This window comes from Sciurus vulgaris, assembly GCF_902686455.1.
Source record: "Sciurus vulgaris genome assembly, chromosome: 12".
In the NCBI taxonomy this organism is placed as follows: Eukaryota; Metazoa; Chordata; class Mammalia; order Rodentia; family Sciuridae; genus Sciurus; species Sciurus vulgaris.
In genome coordinates this window covers 60,740,547-60,761,792 of record NC_136473.1, presented here as the reverse complement: position 1 = coordinate 60,761,792, position 21,246 = coordinate 60,740,547, and the positions used below count along the sequence as shown (strand labels likewise).

Genomic DNA, 21,246 nt, shown 5'->3' with positions numbered 1-21,246 from the left:
AGAAAGCTTGGAATGGACCCACCATTTGACCTACCTATCTCACTCCTTGGTTTATACCCAAAGGACTTAAAATCAGCATACTACAGTGATGCAGCCACATCAATGTTCATAGCGCTCAATTCACAATAGCTAGATTGTGGAACCAACCTAGATGCCCTTCAATTGACGAATGGATAAAGAAACTGTGATAAATGTACACAATGGAATATTACTCAGCCATAAAGAAGAATAAAATCATGGCATTTGCTGGTAAATGAATGAAGCTGGAAAATATCATGCTAAGTGAAATAGGCCAAGCCCAAAAAACCAAAGGCCAAATGTTTTCTCAGATAAGTGCTTGACAATATATAACGATGGGGGGTGGTGGGGGGAAGAGAGGAATGAAGGAACTTTGGATGGTGTAGGAGGAAAAAGGGGTGGGAGGGGGTGGGGATGGAAAAACAGAATGAAACAGACAGTATTACCCTATATATATCTATATATATATATATGTATGATTAAATGAATGGTGTGAATCTACATTGTGTACAACCACAGAAATGAAAAGTTGTACCCCATTTGTGTACAAAATGTGTCTGTTAAAATAAGAAATATTTTAATAAAAAAAAAAAGAATCCCTTTTTACACATGAAGTTGAACATCTTTTTATGTTACCAGTCACTGTCTTTTCTTCTTCTGTGAAATGTATATTCATTTTTCTAGTGATTCATGTGTCTTTTTATTACAGTTTTATAATTATATAGAATACTTTTTAATTTAACTAACAAGTGTTGAAAAAAAATTCTTCTGGTTTGTGGCTTGTCTTTTGTGTGTATGTGTGGTGCTGGGGTTTGAACCCAGGGCCCTGTGCATGGAAGGCGAGCACTCTACCAACTGAGCTACATCCCTAGACTGTGGCTCGATTTGTTATGCTGTCAATAAATAGAAATTGCTAATTTGCAGGGGGGGGGAATGTCCCTAGACTGTGGCTTGTCTTTTTACATTGTCTATAAACAGAGGTTGGGCTGGGGCTATATCTCAGTAGGTAGAATACTTGCCTTGCAAGCCCAAGGTCCTGGGTTCAATCCCAGCAGCACATGCATGCAAGAATGAATGAATGAATGAATGAATAAAAGATGCTTAGTTTTTTTGGGGGGGATGCCCCTTCTGACCTACACATGGTGGTGCATACCTATAATCCCAAGTACTCAGGAGTTTAAGGCAGGAAGATTCCAAGTTTGAGGTCAGCCTTAGCAATTTAGCAGGATTCCTCTCTAAAAAAGGATTGAGGATGTAGCTCACAAATAGAATACTGCTGGGTTCAATCCCAATATCATACACAGAAAAAGAATGCCCCTTGTAACTAAAACTTACCCACAAAGAACCTCACAAGGAACTGCTGGCAGGACTACCTGAATTTCCACTGCTGTGAAAAGGCAGTGATCTCATGATCTAGGTATGTGAGTGGTACTGACACTTGTGCAAGTCCCTCTGCCCTCCTGGGGTCTCAACCTGAGATAACCAGGCACAAGGTTATGTTTCCTGGGAAAATATGAACTGGCTCCACTCCACTTTCCCGATCCTCTTCCCTTTACAGGTGGTAAAGAGGAACCTGTACCCCTACCCTGGGACCCTGATTCAGGACTTAACTAAAAATAAAACTCATTGAAAAAGTAGAAATAAAGAGGAAGAAAGAGAACATATAGTCAAGTCACTTTAGACATACAACCTGGTCATTGTGTATGTACCTTTATTTCTGATTTTCAACTTACCAAACATACCAACAGCATTTAGTAACTGATACACCTACCAATATTGCCATCGTGAGCTCTTCTCTAATATCTTCCAGGGCACCAATATCTGCCCATGTCACATTTGGGACAGTGACAAAGCCTTCCCTTTTGGCAGAAGGTTGGACTGAGGCTAGAGCCACAATGAAATCATTCAATTCAATGCATAGTCCTTGCATCTGCTCCTCTGAAAGGGGATCTTCGTCTCTTAGCAACCCCAGCAGCCTTTGCAATTCATCCTTAAAGGAAATAATTGAGGTGGGGGAAAGCTTGTTATAACATTTTATCAGTTTGTTAAAAAGTTACAAGTTGTACTTTTAAAAATTATTACTCCAATATTCTTTAAGTTACAGTGAACTTCATAAATAACTTTCTCTCTTTGAGACAAGACGTGTTCATTTTATTCTAAACAGTTCACATGCCTGATCAAGTAAAGGTAAATCAACTAATCAAATGTAAGAATAATTTCTACACACTATATTAGGATTAGATATAGCAATCACAAGGAGTTGGCAAATATCCATTTCATCAACCATGATATTTCCCGTTTCATTTATAAATATTTATGAAGCAGCTAAATTCTGATGAAATTAAAGCAAAGTTACTTACTTTGGTGACAGTATAATTTCATTAAATAATTCCCTGATGGTTTATTAACTAAATATAGAGCAGGCAATTTTCCTAGTACTATGAATCTTGAACTTCAAAGGCAAGATTCTTGATTTGGGGAAGAACATGAAGGGAGAGGTGTAATACATGAGTAACTCTAAGAAATTCAATCTTTAAAATTCTAACTTTGAGCCGGGTGTGGTGGCACACACCTACAATTCCAGTGGCTCAAGAGGCTGAGGCAAGAGGATCATGAGTTCGAAGTCGGCCTTGGTAACTTAGTGAGGCCTTAAGCAACTTAGTGAGGCCCTATCTCAAAACAAAAAACAAAAAACAAACAAAAACAACAAAAAAAAAAAAAAAAAGAGAAGAGCTGGAATGTGGTTCACCCATGGATTTAAACCCTGGTACAAAAAAAAATCTAACTTTGAGAAAAAAATCCTAACTTATACGCAATTTATAAGAAGAATGAATCTGTTGTTATTTTTAACAAAAATGTTGACTTCCAATAAGCAACAATAACAACAACAAAAAAGATCTGAAAAGAAAAAACCTGGATTAAAGACTCTGCTCTGTAAAGTAGAGGCTGTGCAGCCTGGGGCAAGTCCCAACATCGTAGGCTTAGGTTTTTGATGATAAAATGGGGAAAATAATATTCTCTTCACAAGATTATATTGGAAGTCACCTGTGCAAACTATAAAATGATATATATATATATATATATATTTTTTTTTTTTTTTTTTTACTGAGATTTTACTCAAAAATATAACACTGATCTTGGACTGATAAATTTTCATCTCACATTCACACAACTGATCTCCAGAGCTGACTGCAGATAGAAACAAGGATTTGTTTATGCTAGCAAACTACCATAGTCCACCTACTCAAAAGTTAACTAGGAAATATATGTCAATGTCCTGACATGGGCTGGCAAGGTTTTTCTGTAAAGAACTAACATTTAGGGCTGGGGATATAGCTCAGTTGGTAGAGTACTTGCCTTGCAAGCACAAGGCCCTGGGTTCAAATCCCCAGTACCACAAAAAAAAAAAAAAAAAAAAAAAAAAAAAGAACTAACATTTACTTGAATTTACTATAACATAAATATCTGTAAGTAACCTGAGTTTCAGATGTGGGTTCAGTTCCCAGTCTTTCTTCCTGGCCTCCTTCAGGTGACAAACACTGAATCTCAGGATCTTTCTTCTGCTGTTCATGTATCTTCATCAAGACCCTATTGACTGCACACATAGCTGCCTCTCGGCAGAGTGCCATCAAATCAGCACCAACAAAGCCTGGAGTCAGGTGTGCTAAGTGACAAAAATTAAAAGTCTCAGGAAGTCTCAGTTTTCGGCACAAAGTCTGAAGTATCCTGTAGAAAAGACAGAGAACAAATTTCAGATCTTAACCTAACAGAAAAAACACGTAGTCAAATGTATTTATTTGAAGAGCTTTATTATGTTAAAGTTGGTCAACATTATAACAGGCAGTATATAAGATCAAATATTTCATTCATTCAACAAATGCTAAATCATGATTACATCTCACATTATTCCAGAAAGGATCATGGTAGATATCTACTTGTTAAGAACTACACTATGTGTTGGGAAGAATACAAAGATGTTCAAAACATTTTTCTTTTAGAATTTTACAGTATTACACAGGAATTATCTGAAAATATGCATAAGAAGTATTAAAACCCCACATGCTCTGCATGTTTTCCACCAACAGAACACCAGAAATTTGATCTTGGATATAACTGAACCAGTTAAGGGAAGCTCCAGGTTTGTGGACCATAAAATCAACTACATAGGGAAAATAGGTCTAAGTCTATGTATCATGTGTCCAACTACTTAGCCTCCTTCCAGTGCCCATATCAGAAGACCAGTGGTTAGATTTACACTCCCACAATACTGTCTGAAGATACTTTTCTGAAAATTCTGAATTTACCTAATACAAAGTATCTACAGAAAACAATGGGAAATGATTAACATTACTGGTCAATAAGAAACATGACAAGAAGTGTATTGCTGCTCTGGTATAATATTGAAGAAGGAAGCAGGTAGGGGACTACCATGTTTTGAAAAAATTTATTATCACTCTTTGGCTTTTGACTATGTACAAAAGTACCTTCACTGGAAAAAAAAAAAAAAGAAAGAAAAAGAAAAAAACTACTAAGGAAAAAAGGCTGTGAGAAAAAAAAAATTTTGTATGAAGCTAGATTGAAAAGTAACAACTCTTGGGGCTGCAGTTGTGGCTCAGTGGTAGAGCACTTGCCTCACATGTGTGAGGCACTGGGTTCGATTTTCAGCACCACATATAAATAAATGAATAAAATAAAGGTCTATCAATATTATAAAAAAATTTAAAAAAAGAAAAATAACAACTCTTGTCCCTAATTCAATAAATATGAAACAAGCACTAACTATGTGCCAAGTGAATCTACAAAGATGAGAAAACATGGCTTCTACATGGCTTCTCACATTTGAACTCCAATATAAAAGGGAAAATGTCAAATTTTGCATTAAATGTTAATATTATTTTGATACTTATGCAATCCTACAAACACCAACTTTAAAAACTATTCAAACTTAAGGAACGTGAAAACATTACCCTCTCTGAAAGTAATTCAACATTACTAAGAATGAGTCAAGTGATTTTTTACCATATTACATACTCCACAAAGTCCAGGAAAAATAAACACAAATCATATTATACAGACATTAGGAGTGATTCAGAAGCATAGGTGTGGAGTATGAAGCTTATTTGTGGACCACTGTTGGTCTAGGGTTTCAAAATTTCCAGCCCTAGAAATAAGAACTTCTCAGGTTTCCAAAATGTGGCTTGTAATAAGAGTCATTGAAAAGAATGCCAAGCCTTCTTTGCATTTTTCAAAGCCAATTATCATCCTGTATTTTTTAATCAACCTAAAAAAGTCTGGTTAATGAAAGAGAAACCAAAGAATTCAAAAAATAATTTAAAACCAATAACCAGGATGAACGTCACTAAAAGCATGAGAAGAGACTACTTTATGAGTCTTCTCACATGATTCACAGGAAATACCAGCATTATCTAAGGAAGAATTTTGCTTAAAGAACAAAGCTTCATCTAACCAAACCCTTGAATTTAACATCCAGTTTGTAGGAAAATACAGGAATAAAAGAACAGGTTAAGTGACATATCAAGGATACAATGAAAATTTGACGATGAAATAAAATCCTTCCATGATAAACAAAAGCTAAAAGAATTTACAAAAAGAAAGCCAGCATTACAGAACATTCTCAGCAAAATATTTCATGAGGAAGAGATGAAAAACAAAGAAGCAAATCAGCAAAGGGAGGAATTAGCCTAAAGGAATTGTCAAATAAAGGAGGAAACAAGTTGTGTCAAAGAAATAAATAAATAAAATTTAAAAAAACGAACCATATGACCGGGAAACCAAATCATATCTCAATTATAACCCTGAATATTAATGGCCTGAATTCATCAATCAAAAGACATAGACTGGCAGATTGGATTAAAAAGAAGAATCCAACAATATGTTGCCTACAAGAGACTCACCTCATAGAAAAAGATACCCATAGACTAAAGGTGAAAGGATGGGGAAAAACATACCATGCACATGGACTCAGCAAAAAAGCTGGAGTATCCATCCTCATTTCAGATAATGTGGACTTCAAGCCAAAGTTAGTCAGAAGGGATAAAGAAGGACATTTCATATTGCTTAAGGGGGAAGCATAAATCAGCAAGACATAACAATCATAAACATCTATGCCCCAAACAGTGGCTCATCCATGTATGTCAAACAAATCCTTCTCAATTTCAGAAACCAAATAGACCATAACACAATAATACTAGGTGATTTTAACATGCCTCTCTCACCACTGGACAGATCTTCCAGACAAAAATTGAACAAAGAAACCACAGATCTCAATAACACAATCAATAATTTAGACTTAACGGACATTTATAGAATATACCATCCAACCAAGAGCGAATACACTTTCTTCTCAGCAGCACATGGATCCTTCTCTAAAATAGACCATATATTATGCCACAAAGCTAATGTTAGCAAATACAAGAAGATAGAGACACTACCATGTATTCTATCAGATCATAATGGATTGAAAGTAGAAATAAATGAAAGGGTAAAACACAGAAACTATTCCAACATCTGGAGATTAAACAATATGCTATTATATGATGAATGGATAACAGAAGATATTAGGAAGGAAATTAAAAAATTCTTAGAGGTAAATGAGAACAAAGAAACATCATATCAAAATCTCTGGGACACTATGAAAGCAGTACTTAGAGGGAAATTTATTTCATGGAGCGCATTTAATAAAAGAAGTAAAACTCAACAAATAAACGACCTAACACTACAGTTCAAAGCCCTAGAAAAAGAAGAACAGACCAGCACCAAAAGTAGTAGAAGACAGGAAATAGTTAAACTGAGAGCTGAAATCAATGAAATTGAAACAAAAGAAACAATACAAAAAATTGACAAAATAAATAGTTGGTTCTTCGAAAAAATAAACAAAATTGATAAACCTTTAGCCACACTAACAAAGAGAAGACGAGAGAAAACCCAAATCACTAAAATTCGGAATGAACAAGGAAATATCACAACAGACAGGATTGAAATACAAAACATAATTAGAAGCTATTTTGAAAATCTATACTCCAACAAAATAGAAAATTTGGAAGACATCAACAGGTTTCTAGAGACATATGAATTGCCTAAACTGAACGAGGAGGACATACACAATTTAAATAGACCAATTTCAAGTACTGAAATAGAAGAAGTCATCAAAAGCCTACCAACAAAGAAAAGTCCGGGACCAGATGGGTTCTCAGCCGAGTTCTACAAAACCTTTAAAGAAGAGCTCATTCCAATACTTCTCAAAGTATTCCATAAAATAGAAGAGGAGGGAACCCTCCCAAACTCATTCTATGAAGCCAATATCACACTGATACCTAAACCAGACAGAGACTCATCAAGGAAAGAAAATTTCAGACCAATATCCTTAATGAACATCAACGCAAAAATTCTCAACAAAATTTTAGCAAATCACATACAAAAACATATTAAAAAGATAGTGCACCATGATCAAGTGGGTTTCATCCCACGGATGCAAGGTTGGTTCAACATCGGAAAATCAATAAATGTAATTCACCATATCAATAGACTTAAAGTCAAGAATCACATGATTATTTCAATAGATGCAGAAAAAGCATTTGATAAAATACAGCACCCCTTTATGCTCAAAACACTAGAAAAAATAGGGATAGTGGGAACATTCCTTAACATTGTAAAGGCCATTTATGCTAAGCCCATGGCTAGTATCATTCTAAATGGTGAAAAACTGAAAGCATTCCCCCTAAAAACTGGAACAAGGCAGGGATGCCCTCTTTCACCACTTCTATTCAACATCGTTCTTGAGACTCTAGCCAGAGCAATTAGACAAACCAAAGAAATTAAAGGGATACGAATTGGAAAAGAAGAACTCAAACTACCCCTGTTCGCTGATGACATGATTATATATTTAGAGGAACCTGGAAATTCCACCAGAAAACTCTTAGAACTCATAAGTGAATTCAGTAAAGTAGCAGGTTACAAGATCAATGCTCATAAATCCAACGCATTTTTATACATAAGTGATGAATCTTCAGAAAGAGAAATTAGGAAAACTACCCCATTCACAATAGCCTCGAAAAAAATAAAATACTTGGGAATCAATCTCACAAAAGAGGTGAAAGACCTCTACAATGAGAACTACAGAACACTAAAGAAAGAAATTAAAGAACACCTTAGAAGATGGAAAGATCTTCCATGTTCTTGGATAGGAAGAATTAATATTGTCAAAATGGCCATACTACCTAAAGTGCTATACAAATTCAATGCAAGTCCAATTAAAATCCCAATGACGTACCTTACAGAAATAGAGCAAGCAATTATGAAATTCATCTGGAAGAATAAGAAACCAAGAATAGCTAAAGCAATCCTTAGCAGGAAGAGTGAAACAGGGGGTATTGCAATACCAGATCTTCAACTCTACTACAAAGCAATAGTAACAAAAACGGCATGGTATTGGTACCAAAATAGAAAGGTAGATCAATGGTACAGAATAGAGGACACGGACACAAACCCAAATAAATACAATTTTCTCATACTAGACAAAGGTGCCAAAAATATGCAATGGAGAAAAGATAGCCTCTTCAACAAATGGTGCTGGGAGAATTGGAAATCCATATGCAACAGAATGAAACTAAACCCATATCTCTCACCATGCACGAAACTAAACTCAAAATGGATTAAGGACCTCGGAATCAGACCAGAGACCCTGCAGATTATAGAAGAAAAAGTAGGTCCAGATCTTCAACATGTCGGCTTAGGACCAGACTTCCTTAACAGGACTCCCATAGCACAAGAAATAAAAGCAAGAATCAATAACTGGGATAGATTCAAACTAAAAAGCTTTCAGCAAAGGAAACTATCAGCAATGCGAAGAAAGAGCCTACAGAGTGGGAAAATATCTTTGCCACTCATACTTCAGATAGAGCACTAATCTCCAGAATCTATAAAGAACTCAAAAAACTACTCCAAGAATACAAATAATCCAGTCGACAAATGGGCTAAGGAAATGAATAGACACTTCACAGAAGATCTACAAGCAATCAACAAACATATGGAAAAATGTTCAACATCTCTAGTAATAAGAGAAATGCAAATCAAAACCACCCTAAGATTCCATCTCACCCCAATTAGAATGGCGATTATCAAGAATACGAGCAACAACAGGTGTTGGCGAGGATGTGGGGAGAAAGGTACACTCATACATTGCTGGTGGGGCTGCAAATTAGTGCAGCCACTCTCGAAAGCAGTGTGGAGATTCCTTAGAAAACTCGGAATGGACCCTCCATTTGACCCAGCTATCCCACTCCTTGGCCTATACCCAAAGGACTTAAAATCAGCATACTACAGAGATACAGCCACATCAATGTTCATAGCTGCTCAATTCACAATAGCCAGACTGTGGAACCAACCTAGATGTCCTTCAATTGATGAGTGGATAAAGAAACTGTGGTATATATATACAATGGAATATTACTCAGCCATAAAGAATGATAAAATTATGGCATTTGCAGGCAAATGGATGAAATTGGAGAATATCATGCTAAGTGAGATAAGCCAATCTCAAATAGCCAAAGGACGAATGATATCGCTAATAAGTGGATGATGACACATAATGGGGGGAGGGAAGGGTTAGTGTTAGGGTTACAGTTAGGGTTAGGGAGGGGGGCAAGTATGGAGGAAGGAAGGACTGTATAGAGGGAAAAGAGGGGTGGGAGGGGTGGGGGGAAGGGAAAAAAATAACAGAATGAATCAAACAACATTACTCTATGTAAATTTATGATTACACAAATGGTATGCCTTTACGCCATGTACAAACAGAGAAACAACATGTATCCCATTTGTTTACAATAAAAAAATACATTATAAAAAAAAAAAAAAAAAGGATACAATGAGCCAAATCCAGAAAGTGGGAAGTTCTATAGGACAACAACCTGTTTCTTCCATAAATAAAATGGCAAAAAAAAAAAAAAAAAAAAGGGAGAGGGCTGGGGTTGTAGGTCAGTGGTAGAGCACTTAATTAGCATGTGTGAGGCACTGGTTCGATTCTCAGTACTGCATAAAAATAAATAAAATAAAGGTATCTCTCCATCTACAACGAAAAATCTTAAGAAGGAGGGAGAAGGGAGAAGGAGGAGGAGGAGAAGAAGAAGAAGAAGAAGAAGAAGAGGAGGAGAAGGTACTAATTCTATAGTAGAAACTCAGAGACATACACCAGCAGCTCCAAAGGATGAGATAAGAGGATTGTAAGTTCAAGGCCAGACTCAGAAATTTGTCCTAGGCAACTAAGTGGGATCCTTTCTCAAAATGTTTAAAAAATGGCTGGGGATGCAAATCAGTGATAAACTGTCCTGAGTTAAATCAAAGAAGGAAGGAAAGGAAAAGGAAAGGAAACAAGTAAAGATCAGACAGCATATAGTTGGTTAGATTGAGGAAAAACAGACAAAACTGTCCAATGATAGTGGAAATGCAGAAATGGCCAGGTATGGTAGTGCACACATATAATTCCAACAATATGGGAGGCTCAAACTAGAGGTTGACAAGTACAAGGTCAACCTCAGCAACTTGATGAGACTGTCCCAAAATAAAAATTAAAAAGGGCTGGAGATGTTGCTCTGTAGTAAAGCAACCCTGGGTTCAATCCCCAGTACCACTTTAAAAAAAAAAAAAAAAATGGTACAAACCTATTGGGAAAATAGGTGATAGGGACCAAAAGTACACATACATTCGTCTTTGATCCAATAATTCTGTTTTAAGAATCTATTCCAAAAATACATTCACAAAACAATAAGATGGATCAAAAGACCAATGAAATTACATAAAAATCAGGAAGTCCTAGACAAGAACTGGAAGAATCAGTATAGACTCCTCATGTATTTTATTAAATACACATATAGTTCACGCATATGTAGTATTTCTATGAATGTGTTTGCTACCTCATTCACTGAAATGGCCTAGAAAAAAATTACTAAGTTCAAAGTAACAAACATCCCCCGTGCCCAGAGTATGATTACAAAGTGCCACTTCAAACACACACACACACTCACATACACAAGTGCAAGTACCATTTTCTATTAAAAGGAACCAATACTCCTAAGAACAATGTCTGATTCCAGGTCTGGCACAAGACATAGTTAAGATAAACCTGGATATTCTTGTTCATTTTGATTCTTTTTACAGTCCACAAATACTAAAAATGTTAATTGTTGAAACTGGATAGTAAGTACATCGGGGTTCATTACGTAAGGGTTTTAGAGCATATTCACTAATTGCTGATCCACATTATATTGTGACAGAGGGTCGAAGTATCTTCCCATTGAATTTGGGTTGACCTTAGTGACTGATCAACCATCTAGTATGATGGAAGTGATGGTATATGATTTCTATGCTTAGGTCAGTAACAGCAATGCCACTTTGGCCTGGTCAACAAAACCTCATGCTGCAGCCCCAAGCTGTTATGTAATCATTTTATCACAATGAGAATACCTGGCTGTTAGGAAGCCCAAATTAGCCACAAGAAGCTCTAAATTGACAAGAAGAAAAAGGAGAGAATCACAGAGTCTGGGACAGGAGTCCCCTGTGTTTCTTGTTTGCTAGCAAAACAATAAACCTTTTTCCTTTTTCTCGGGACGTGGGTGGCAGTAGAAGAAAGAGGAGGAGAGTGATTAGGTAGGTACACAGATAAAATGGGTCAAATAAATAGGTACACAGATTGATGAATATAAACCCATGGTTCTGACACCCCTCAATATTCTATCTCTAGTTACTAGAATCATATGGTACCAAGAGATAGAAAAGGCCTCTGGCCAAGGCTTTTTAAAATTCTTGACATACAGAAATTATGAAATACAATGAAATGACTATTATTTTAAGCCACTAAGTTCTGGGATAGTTTATTTTGGAGCAATAAGAACTAGGCTGGGCACATGGTGCACACCTGTAATCCCAGAAGTTCAGGAAACTGAGGCAGGAGGATCATGAGTTCAAAGCCAGTCTCCGCAACGTAGCAAGCAACTCATGTTTCTAAGTAAAATACAAAAAAGGGCTGGGGCTATGGCTCAGTGGTTAAGCACTCCTGGGTTCACTCCTGGGTACCAAAAGAAAAAAAAAGGAACTAGAACAATTACATGAGTCTCCTTTTATGTGCACTGAAAATTGTCTGCAATAAAATGCTTTTAAAGTTCAGAAAAATAAGCCAGGCTTGGTGGCACATGCCTATAATCCCAGCAGTTCTGGGGGCTAAGGCAGGAGGTTCACAAGTTTGAGGCCAGCCTCGGCAACTCAGCAAAATCCTAAGCAACATAGTGAGAACCTGTCTTAAAATTAAGGGGGATGAAATTGTAGTTCAGTGGTAGAGCACTTGCCTAGCACATGTTCAGCCCTGGGTTCAATCCTCAGTACCACATAAAGATAAATTAATAAAATAAAGGTATTGTGTCCATCTACAACTAAAAAATATATTTTAAAAAAATTTAAAAATTAAGGGGAAAAAAGGGAGGGTTGGGGATATATCTCAGTGATAAAGCGCTTCTGGGTCCAATGTCTACTACCCATTCCCCCACCCTCCAGAAAAAGTTCAGAAAATATTTTTTCTAATGGATCTTTATTTTATATATTTATTTATATGTGGTGCTGAGACTCGAACCCAGTGCCTCACACATGCTAGGCAAGCACTCTACCACTGAGTCACAATCCCAGTACATCAGAGAAATATTAACAACTATCTTAAACATTTTTTCTAGAGCTAGGGGTGAAGTTCAGTGGAAAAACACTTGTTTAGTAAGTGTGAGGACCTGGGTTCAATCCCCAGGACCTGCCAAAAAAAAGATATGCTAGGTTACATTAATCCAGTACTCACAAGAAACCTTTAAGCTAAGATATTATTACTATCCTACAGATAAATTATTATTACTGTAATTCAAATAAATAAACTAAAGTTTAGAAATGTTTAATAGCTAGAACACAGATACCATGAGGCAGAGCTGGGATAACTTTCTGCACATACACCAATTTTAATGTCATTAACTTAAGCCATTATAAACATGATATTTCAGAACATTTCTTCACTAGATTTCTACTCTATTTAACTAACAGTACTTCTTGAGATATTTTTAGTTATTGATGGACATCTATATGCTCTATGAACATTCCACCCCAATTACTAGGAAAGGCTGATCCTGCAGCAAAAATAGACAACATTCAACATTCTGACTGCCATTTCATTTTTTGTCATGGGATCATGGTCTAAGTCAGGCTACTATTACGGATTAAATACTATGACAGATTAAAGCACTGTACTCAGATTAAACCTAAATGTGGACCAGATGGCAATGCTCTATTCCATAGCTCAAGACACTGACCCTAAGCTTGTTGGGGGCCGTTGCCCTGTAGGGCCCGCAGTGGTGGCTGGCCTCGCCCTATGGCGCCGAGAAGCCCAGCTGCAAGTGCTTTCTATTGGCTGACTGATCTCCTCTGCGCCCGTGCTTAGCTCGTGATCAGTACATGTCCTCATTACCCACCATTAAGTCTCCACGAGCCAAACGCCTGACCCATTAAGGTGATTGGCTGTTATATCCCATAAAGCTGCGTACTTTGCGCGGCAGGGAGAGCAAGCAAGGCAGAGCAAGCAAGGCAGAGCAAGCAAGGCAAGGAGGGCAGGCAGCAGCTTCGGGACGAGAAAAGAGGAGAGGCGGCCGTGGTGCGACGAGAGAGGAAGAAGAGAGAAGTGACAGCTGCACGAGAGAAAAGAAGGAGAGAGAAAACTGCACGACAAGAGAAGAAGGAGAGAGAAAGCTGCGCGACAAGAGAAGAAAAAGAAGACGGCGGCGGTGGAGGAGGAGGAAGAACCAGGCACTCGGCTCAGAAGCTTTCCCATAAAAATAAAGACCTTAAAACTTCATTTGAGACCCAAGTCTTCATTATACTCACTGGACGAGACAAAGCTGGTCAGCAAAAGACACAAACCATTGTTAACAAGACCAGACAAATAAGTATGAATACGTAAGTTTATTATTATTACTAAAAAAACCTATTCTACTGATTAGTAAGTTGTATTATTTTTTTAGATTGTTTTTTCATTTGTAGATGGACATAATTCCTTTATTTATTTATTTTTTTAATGTGGTGCTGAAGATGGAACCCAGTGCCTCACATGTGTTAGGCTAGTGCTCTACCACTGAGCCACAACCCCAGACCCAGTAAGTTGTATTCTTAAGCATTAATTTGATGTGGGATTTTTTTCTTAACAAGTCAATTTCACTGAGAAAGAAGGCTACATAGTATTTCTTATCCCTTACTTTCAAAAAATTTAATATTTAGATGATATAGTAGCATACAAACATCATTCTCTTACAATATACCTTTCCCTGGATACTTCATCGGGGATACCTAGGCATATTTCTCGGTCAAATCTTCCTGCACGTCTCAAAGCAGGATCTAATGCGTCTGGTCGATTAGTAGCTCCAATGACCAGGACCTGAGCCGTAGCAGCCATGTTATTCAAATCTAGTAAGAACCAGACACAGAAAAGTGGTGAATAAGATACCTAAACACTGAAAACAATAATGCTTACAGAAATCATTTAATGAGTAGACACAAAGTATTACCGCTTTGAATAAAACAAACATTAAATGTCTGATATATAAGAAGTATAAAGAAGATAAAATACAAACTTTGTTCTCAGCAATTCACAATGTATTCAGAAATATTAAGTGTATAATTAGGAACATAGGCTGTAAGTCAAGTTTTATGAAATATAATTATTGGTAATGAAAATGAAATGCCACAGTAAAACAGAAGATGTTGTGAATTCCAACTGAGGAATAAGGGAGGGTGTATGGAAGAGGTAAATACTGAAGGTGAATATGATGTTAAAAAGCAGAGAGAGATGCTAATTAAATTCTACATAGAAGAAAAAGCATGAGTGAAAGCATAGAGCTGGAAATTGCATGGGATGTTTAGGCAGGGTCATCAATCCAACCACAAGGAGACTAGGGAAGACAGTAACATGTCTTGGAATAATAATAACAATAATGGGGGACTAATTTAAGCTGCTCTGGCTTAATCTAGAAATGGATTTTCAAGGATGGACAGAATGTAGGGCTTAAAACTTATCTTTCCTAAGTTTCTTTCTCTCAACTGAACCAGGATTAAATAGCAAGGAGTCAGGTTATATTCCCTCACAAGAAATAAGAAGATAGTAATATACTAATTAAATTGTGCGTTTATGCAGTATATTCTCTATTTTTTTTTTTTTTTTTTTTTTGGTACCAGGGATTGAACCCAGGGGCGCTTAACCACTGAGCCATAACCCCAATCCTTTTTTGTATTTTATTTAGAGATAAGTCTCACTGAGTTGCTCAGGACCTTGATAAGTTGCTGAGACTGGCTTTCAACTCATGATCATCCTATCTCAGCCTCCCAAGCTGCTGGGATTATAGGTGGGCACTACTGCTCCCAGCTATGCAGTTTATTTTTTAGCTAACAGAAAGACATGAGGGCTTTTCTCAGAACACAGGCCTCAAAAACACAGCAGAAAAATTTTAGATATATATAAAATAGAAGAATAAGCAACTTGCAACCCGGCATGGCAAGGAACACAAAACATGTACTACTTCAAATTTTCTTGTGTACCCAAAATGTGCTATTTCAAAGTAGGCAGACTCTAATTCCAAAAGTTCTATCTGATTTTTATATAATGCTAGTGGAAATATAAACTGCAAAGTCTTATGGAATACAATGTGCCATTTCCCATGAAAACTGAAAATGTATAATTTTCAACTATCAATTCTATTTCTAATATTTATCACACAGAAATAAACATGTGCACCAAAAATACTCTTTTAAGGATATTCTCCCTAACCTACTGCAAAACAAAAAATTGAAAACAAATATCCATTAATGTGGGAATGTTTAAGTACAACATGGTAAATCTATCCTAAAGAATATCATGGCATCAGTTAAAAAGAGATTAAAATGGTTCCCATTGCAATGTTCCATTTACAAGATATATTGTTAAGGAACAAATAGTAAGTTAAAGAATGTCTATAATGCAATCTCAGAATTATAAAAAAGCAAAATATGTTAGCATATACTTATAGAAACACATTAAGAATAACTACAGTATACACTTTAAATTAATGGCATAATTTTTTGTGAAAAAAATTTCTTTATTTACACTATGAGATTTATGGTTTGAATATTTTATCTTTGTGTATGACCTACACTATTTTAAGAAATTTATTATCTTAAAATGAATTAATTGTTTCAAACCAACCATCCATGCAGGTTAGGAGCTGGGCTACAATTCTTCGTTCCATATCTTTTGAAGCAACTTCTCTTTTAGGGGTAATAGCATCAATTTCATCGATGAAAACAATACAGGGTGCATTTGACTAGAAATAAAAATGTCAAAAAAGATGGCTGTGAATGCATTCCCTATATTGATGCATAGTTAAGTACATACATCTTTTTTCTTTCTTTCCCTCCTTTTCTTCCTTCCCTTCTTCCCTTCCTCCCTTCCTTTCTTTCTGTACTTGGGATTGAACTCAGAGGCATTCTACCACTGAGCTACACCCCCAAGGCTTATTTATTTATTTATTTTGCAGTACTAGGGATTAAACCCAGGGTTGCTCTACCACTGAGTTACATTCCAGTACTTTTCGTGTTTTTCTTAAATTTGAGACAGGGTTTCACTAGACCAAACTAGCCCAGACCTTGCAATCCTCCCACCTCAGCCCCCAAGTTGCCAGAATTACAGACATGCATCTATACACAATTTTTTAAATCTTAAAGGTTCAAGGACTATTCACCACATGAATAACTCCTAAGGAAGGCAGTTCATAGTGTGTTACTTCTGATTTTTATCTATCTGAAGAGAACCAAGATGTTTAAAAGAGGACAGTAAATAACTACAGATCTGGTAACACATTTAGTCTTCATCAATCCATGTTTTCTGCCAAGTCTATTGAAATTTTTTATAAATCAGACATATGTGCTATGCTATGAAACATAAACAGTAAGTATAAAAGCTTTAAGTCAGAAAACCCAATTTTTTAGAAGTGTTATATGTTTCTACCAAAATAAAAATGTCCAAGCTTTTATTTCGAATTGGCTATATAGGAATTTGAGATGCACTGGAACCAAGTGGCACATATCTGTAATCTCAGCTATTTGGGAGGCTGAGGTAGGAGAATCACAAGTTCAAGGCCAGATTAGGTAATTTAGCAAGACTCTGTCTCAAAATTAAGGAGGAAAAAAAAAAGGTTGGGGATGCAGCTCAGGGATAATGTGCCCCCAGGTTTAATCCCTAGTACCACCAAAAAACCAAAACCAAACAAACATAAAAAAAACCTGGGCAGGGTTCAGATTGAATAAGTAAGGAAGTAAGAATTACCTAGTTACCTAATGTCAAATTCATTAAGAGCTAACTTAGAATGTTTGTTGCCAGGGCTGTAGGTAGGGAGGATTATTGTTTATCAGATACAGAGTTTCAGTTTCAGAAGATGAAAAAGTTCTGGAGGTGGATGCTAGTGATTATTTACACAAAAATGTGAATGTACTTCATGCCACTGAACTGTACATTTAAAAATGGCTAAAATGGGGCTGGGCATATAGCTCAGTTGGTAGAATACTTGCCTCGCATGCACAAGGCCCTGGGTGCAATACCCAACACTACAAAAAAAAAAAAAAAAAGGTAAAAATGATAAATTTTGTAATATGTACCGTAAAAAAGGGAGACTTAAGCATTCAATGAAAAATTTAAAGGAAAATATCTAGATGTTCAATCTAAATCATTCTCGATTATTCAGTCGTTAGGAGTAACACTGACTATGCTGAATCAGACTGTCAATCTAGCTAAAATTTCTTAAAGCCACATGCAAGAATAATTCCTAGCTGGCTCTCTTCCCCAGTACTCCTCATGATAATGTTTGTAAAACAGCACCCAAGACAACTGGATACATTACTCAGTTACAAAAGAGTAAAGTTACAAAGAGCAAAGTTCTCAGAAAATAAACACATAAGAATTTGCCAGGGCTGGGGAGATAGCTCAGTCCATAGAGTGCTTGCCTTGCAAGCATAGGGCCATGGGTTCAATCCCCAGCACCACGGAAAAAAATAAATAAAATTTAAAAATAAAAATAAATTTGGCCTTTAAAGGTGGCATATCATTTTCTGCAAAGAACTACCTGATGTAATTGGAATCTGTTCTTGAAACCACATACTTTGTTGTACTCCCTTTCACTAGGGAAGAGGGAACCAGTGAAAGGTGGTATGTATTCACTGAATACCTCCTGTCAGATATCATACTGGTTCAGTACTGGTTTACAAAGAAACTTTAATACAACCACCCACACATGAAATTTACCACTTGTTCTCTGGCTGTATGTGCCAAATCAAAAACTAAATCAGGCAGGTTTTGGAAAGTAGGCGACACCTGAAAATTAGCTGTGCAAACTGCCTTTCCCACCCTTTCTCTGCTCCTTCCTTGTGCTGCCCACATCTTTCTCATTGCGAGTTTACACAACAAATCAAGCAAATGTCTCCATTCGTGCTATCTTAAAATATTTTTCTCAATTACTATTGAAAGAATTTCTCTTCTAATTTCATATCAGCATCTAGCAGTTGTATTGGCCAGGTTCATCAGCTACTACATACTTTGAATATAAGTAAGGACATAAAATTAAACCTGTCATTCATTACTTTTTAGTTTTAGCTACAGTGCCTTGTATTTGCTCAAGTAAGTATACATAATAGCATGTCTAATATTTACAGGGCTGCATGTGCACAAGGCATTATATTAAAGGTTTTGTAAGAACTCTCAAGCTGAGAGTAGTGGCTTATGCCTGTAATCCCTGTGATTCAGGAGACTGGGCCAGGAGGATCACAGGGTCAAAGTCAGCCTCAGCAACTTAGCCAAGTCCTAAGCAACTTAGGGAGACCCTGTCTCAAAATAAAAAGGGCTGGGGATGTGGCTCAGTGGTAAAGCATTCCTGGGGTCAATCTCTAGTACCAAAAAAAAAAAAAAAAAAAAAAAAAAAGAATTCTCTCATTTAATACTCTCAACAACTCCATGAAATCAAAGGTATTATTAATACCCTGTTTTACTAGTAAGGAAATTGTGGGTACAGTGGTTAAATCTCTAGTTCACCATCACACACAATGGCACAGGATTTGAAGTCATCTTTCTTACTGAAAGTACAGACATGTAGCCACTATCCTGTACTGAAAATAAAGCTTTAATAGGATGTAAATATCATCATCCAAATTTTAATAACACAAATTACACTTAGGATAAAATCCAATCTGAAATTTCTCTCTGGTAAAAGAATTTTTCTTTTCACAGCTTTCATATTACAAATAGGGAAGAGTTTATCCTGCCATGTTTATGGTTACTTTTATAATATGATAATCCTATATATAACATTTTCATATTGTTTAGTAGTTCTTTGGTGTAACTAAAGTTGGGGAAAGTAAGTGAATGAAAATATCATAAGAATGATATATTTTCAATATATGACTACTGGGTATGAAAGTCCAACATTTCCTATCAACTATCTTTATTTCATTTCAGATGAAATAGATTTTTTATCCAATAATCTGTATCATTAAATCCATTTTAAATATTTAGCCAACATGCAAAACAAATTACTATGCTTACGAAATAACAGCCAGTGAATGGGATAACAAGTACCAGCATCAGCAACAGGCAGGATCTTTAAATACAAGTTTATAAAATCTGACAACGATGTAAGCAATTAACTGACTCACCACAGCTTGTTCAAATAAATCTCTGAGTTTCTGCTCGGACTCCCCAGAAACTCCTGACACAATCTCTGGAGCAGCTACTTTCAAAATTGGCAGGTCAAGTTCCTGTGCACAAACACATAACAGAATAACCAAATATTCAAATATTAACCTCCTGACTTTTCCCTCATCCTCTCTACTCCACCAAAATCACATTTCCAAAATGACTATTTTCCTGAAGAATTTCAACTTTGTGTGTGGGCCCTATAAAAAACACTCTTGAAAAATCTACGGATTTATGTAAGCACATTTAAGCAGATACTTTCTACTTCTTTTTACTTTATAGATGACACTTCAAAATTCTTTTCTCTCTGGAATTTCAAGAAATGGTTCCTCTGACAGGGTTGAACCAAAACAACTGTATTTGTCATTTATCTACTGGACAGGAAATAGCAAGAGTTGTAACACAGTTGTTTTCCATACACTCAGCATTCCTCTCCTTGCTAACCCAGAGAGTCATTTACTGCCTCAGAAGAGGCAGACTTTTTAAGAAAAGGAAGAGAAACTATTTTTGTTCCATCAATATGACTGGCAACAAGTCTGGCTAACTCCTACTCATTCTTCGGTCTATGAAAATTTCACTTCCTCAACAATACATTCTTTGACCCCAACTATAACGTGGGTATTCCAAGAGTCTACACTGTATTCTGCACTTCTGTCTTCCACATTTTATAACTGTTACTGTATACAGCATTTATTCATCTGAATGACTTTAATATCTCTCTCACATTAAAACTAGATTTGTGGTACTTACTACTACATACCAAAGTCTGTAGTGCAAGGGTTACACAAAAGAATTATTCAACAAAAATGAGCCAATCAAGTTCCCCTTTAAAAACGATTTTGTTTGACAAAGCATAAATTTGTTAATGGTTACTATGCTAATCCACTAATTGAAGTTACTTGGATATTTCGCATTTTACTAAACAATATAGTTTCTGAAAAACCTGAAAGGGCTAAAATAAGAATGCTAACTTTATCTGGCAAAGCAAGTGTTTTTCATTACCATTTAGAAAGCATATTTCAACATTATAAATCATATAAGAACATGACTCAAAAGAAATTGTTAATAAATTTAGCTCTATAAAAATCAGTATGGGGAGCTAGTGATAGCTCAGTTGGCAGAGTGCTTGCTTAGCATGCACAAGGCCCTAGGTTCAAACCCTAGCACCACCACCAAAAAAAGTATTATCTTTAGTTTTCATGTTGCTGCTCTTAATAATTATCAGCTTAAAGTGAAAGAAATAACTAAAACCTAAACTGCATGATTTAAAAAAGGTTCATTATAGCTATACTGTTTTGCTTCCTACCTAACCTTTATCGTATATACAATAATTGTATTCAATTTTCGTAAGATTTTAAAAATTCATTGATAAGACTCATGTACCACATTTTCTTTATTCAGTCAGCTGTTGACAGGCATTTAGGTTG

The 21,246-nt window shown here is 36.2% G+C and overlaps 1 protein-coding gene across 4 annotated transcripts in view; it reads right to left on the bottom strand.

Moving 5' to 3' along the window:
- Positions 1-21,246, bottom strand: part of NVL (nuclear VCP like) — a 136,037-nt gene that overhangs the window by 76,918 nt on the left and 37,873 nt on the right. For all 4 annotated transcript variants that reach the window (XR_013758188.1, XR_013758189.1, XM_079106652.1 and 1 more), the window contains 5 exons: positions 19,780-19,881; positions 16,286-16,403; positions 14,370-14,514; positions 3,495-3,744; positions 1,790-2,008 (listed from right to left, as the gene is read on the bottom strand). Coding sequence is in view for 2 of the 4 variants with exons in the window: in XM_079106652.1 (XP_078962778.1) it covers positions 1,790-2,008; positions 3,495-3,744; positions 14,370-14,514; positions 16,286-16,403; positions 19,780-19,881 (834 nt within the window). In the remaining 2 variants the exon portion in view is untranslated. The remainder of the gene's footprint in view (positions 1-1,789; positions 2,009-3,494; positions 3,745-14,369; positions 14,515-16,285; positions 16,404-19,779; positions 19,882-21,246) is intronic.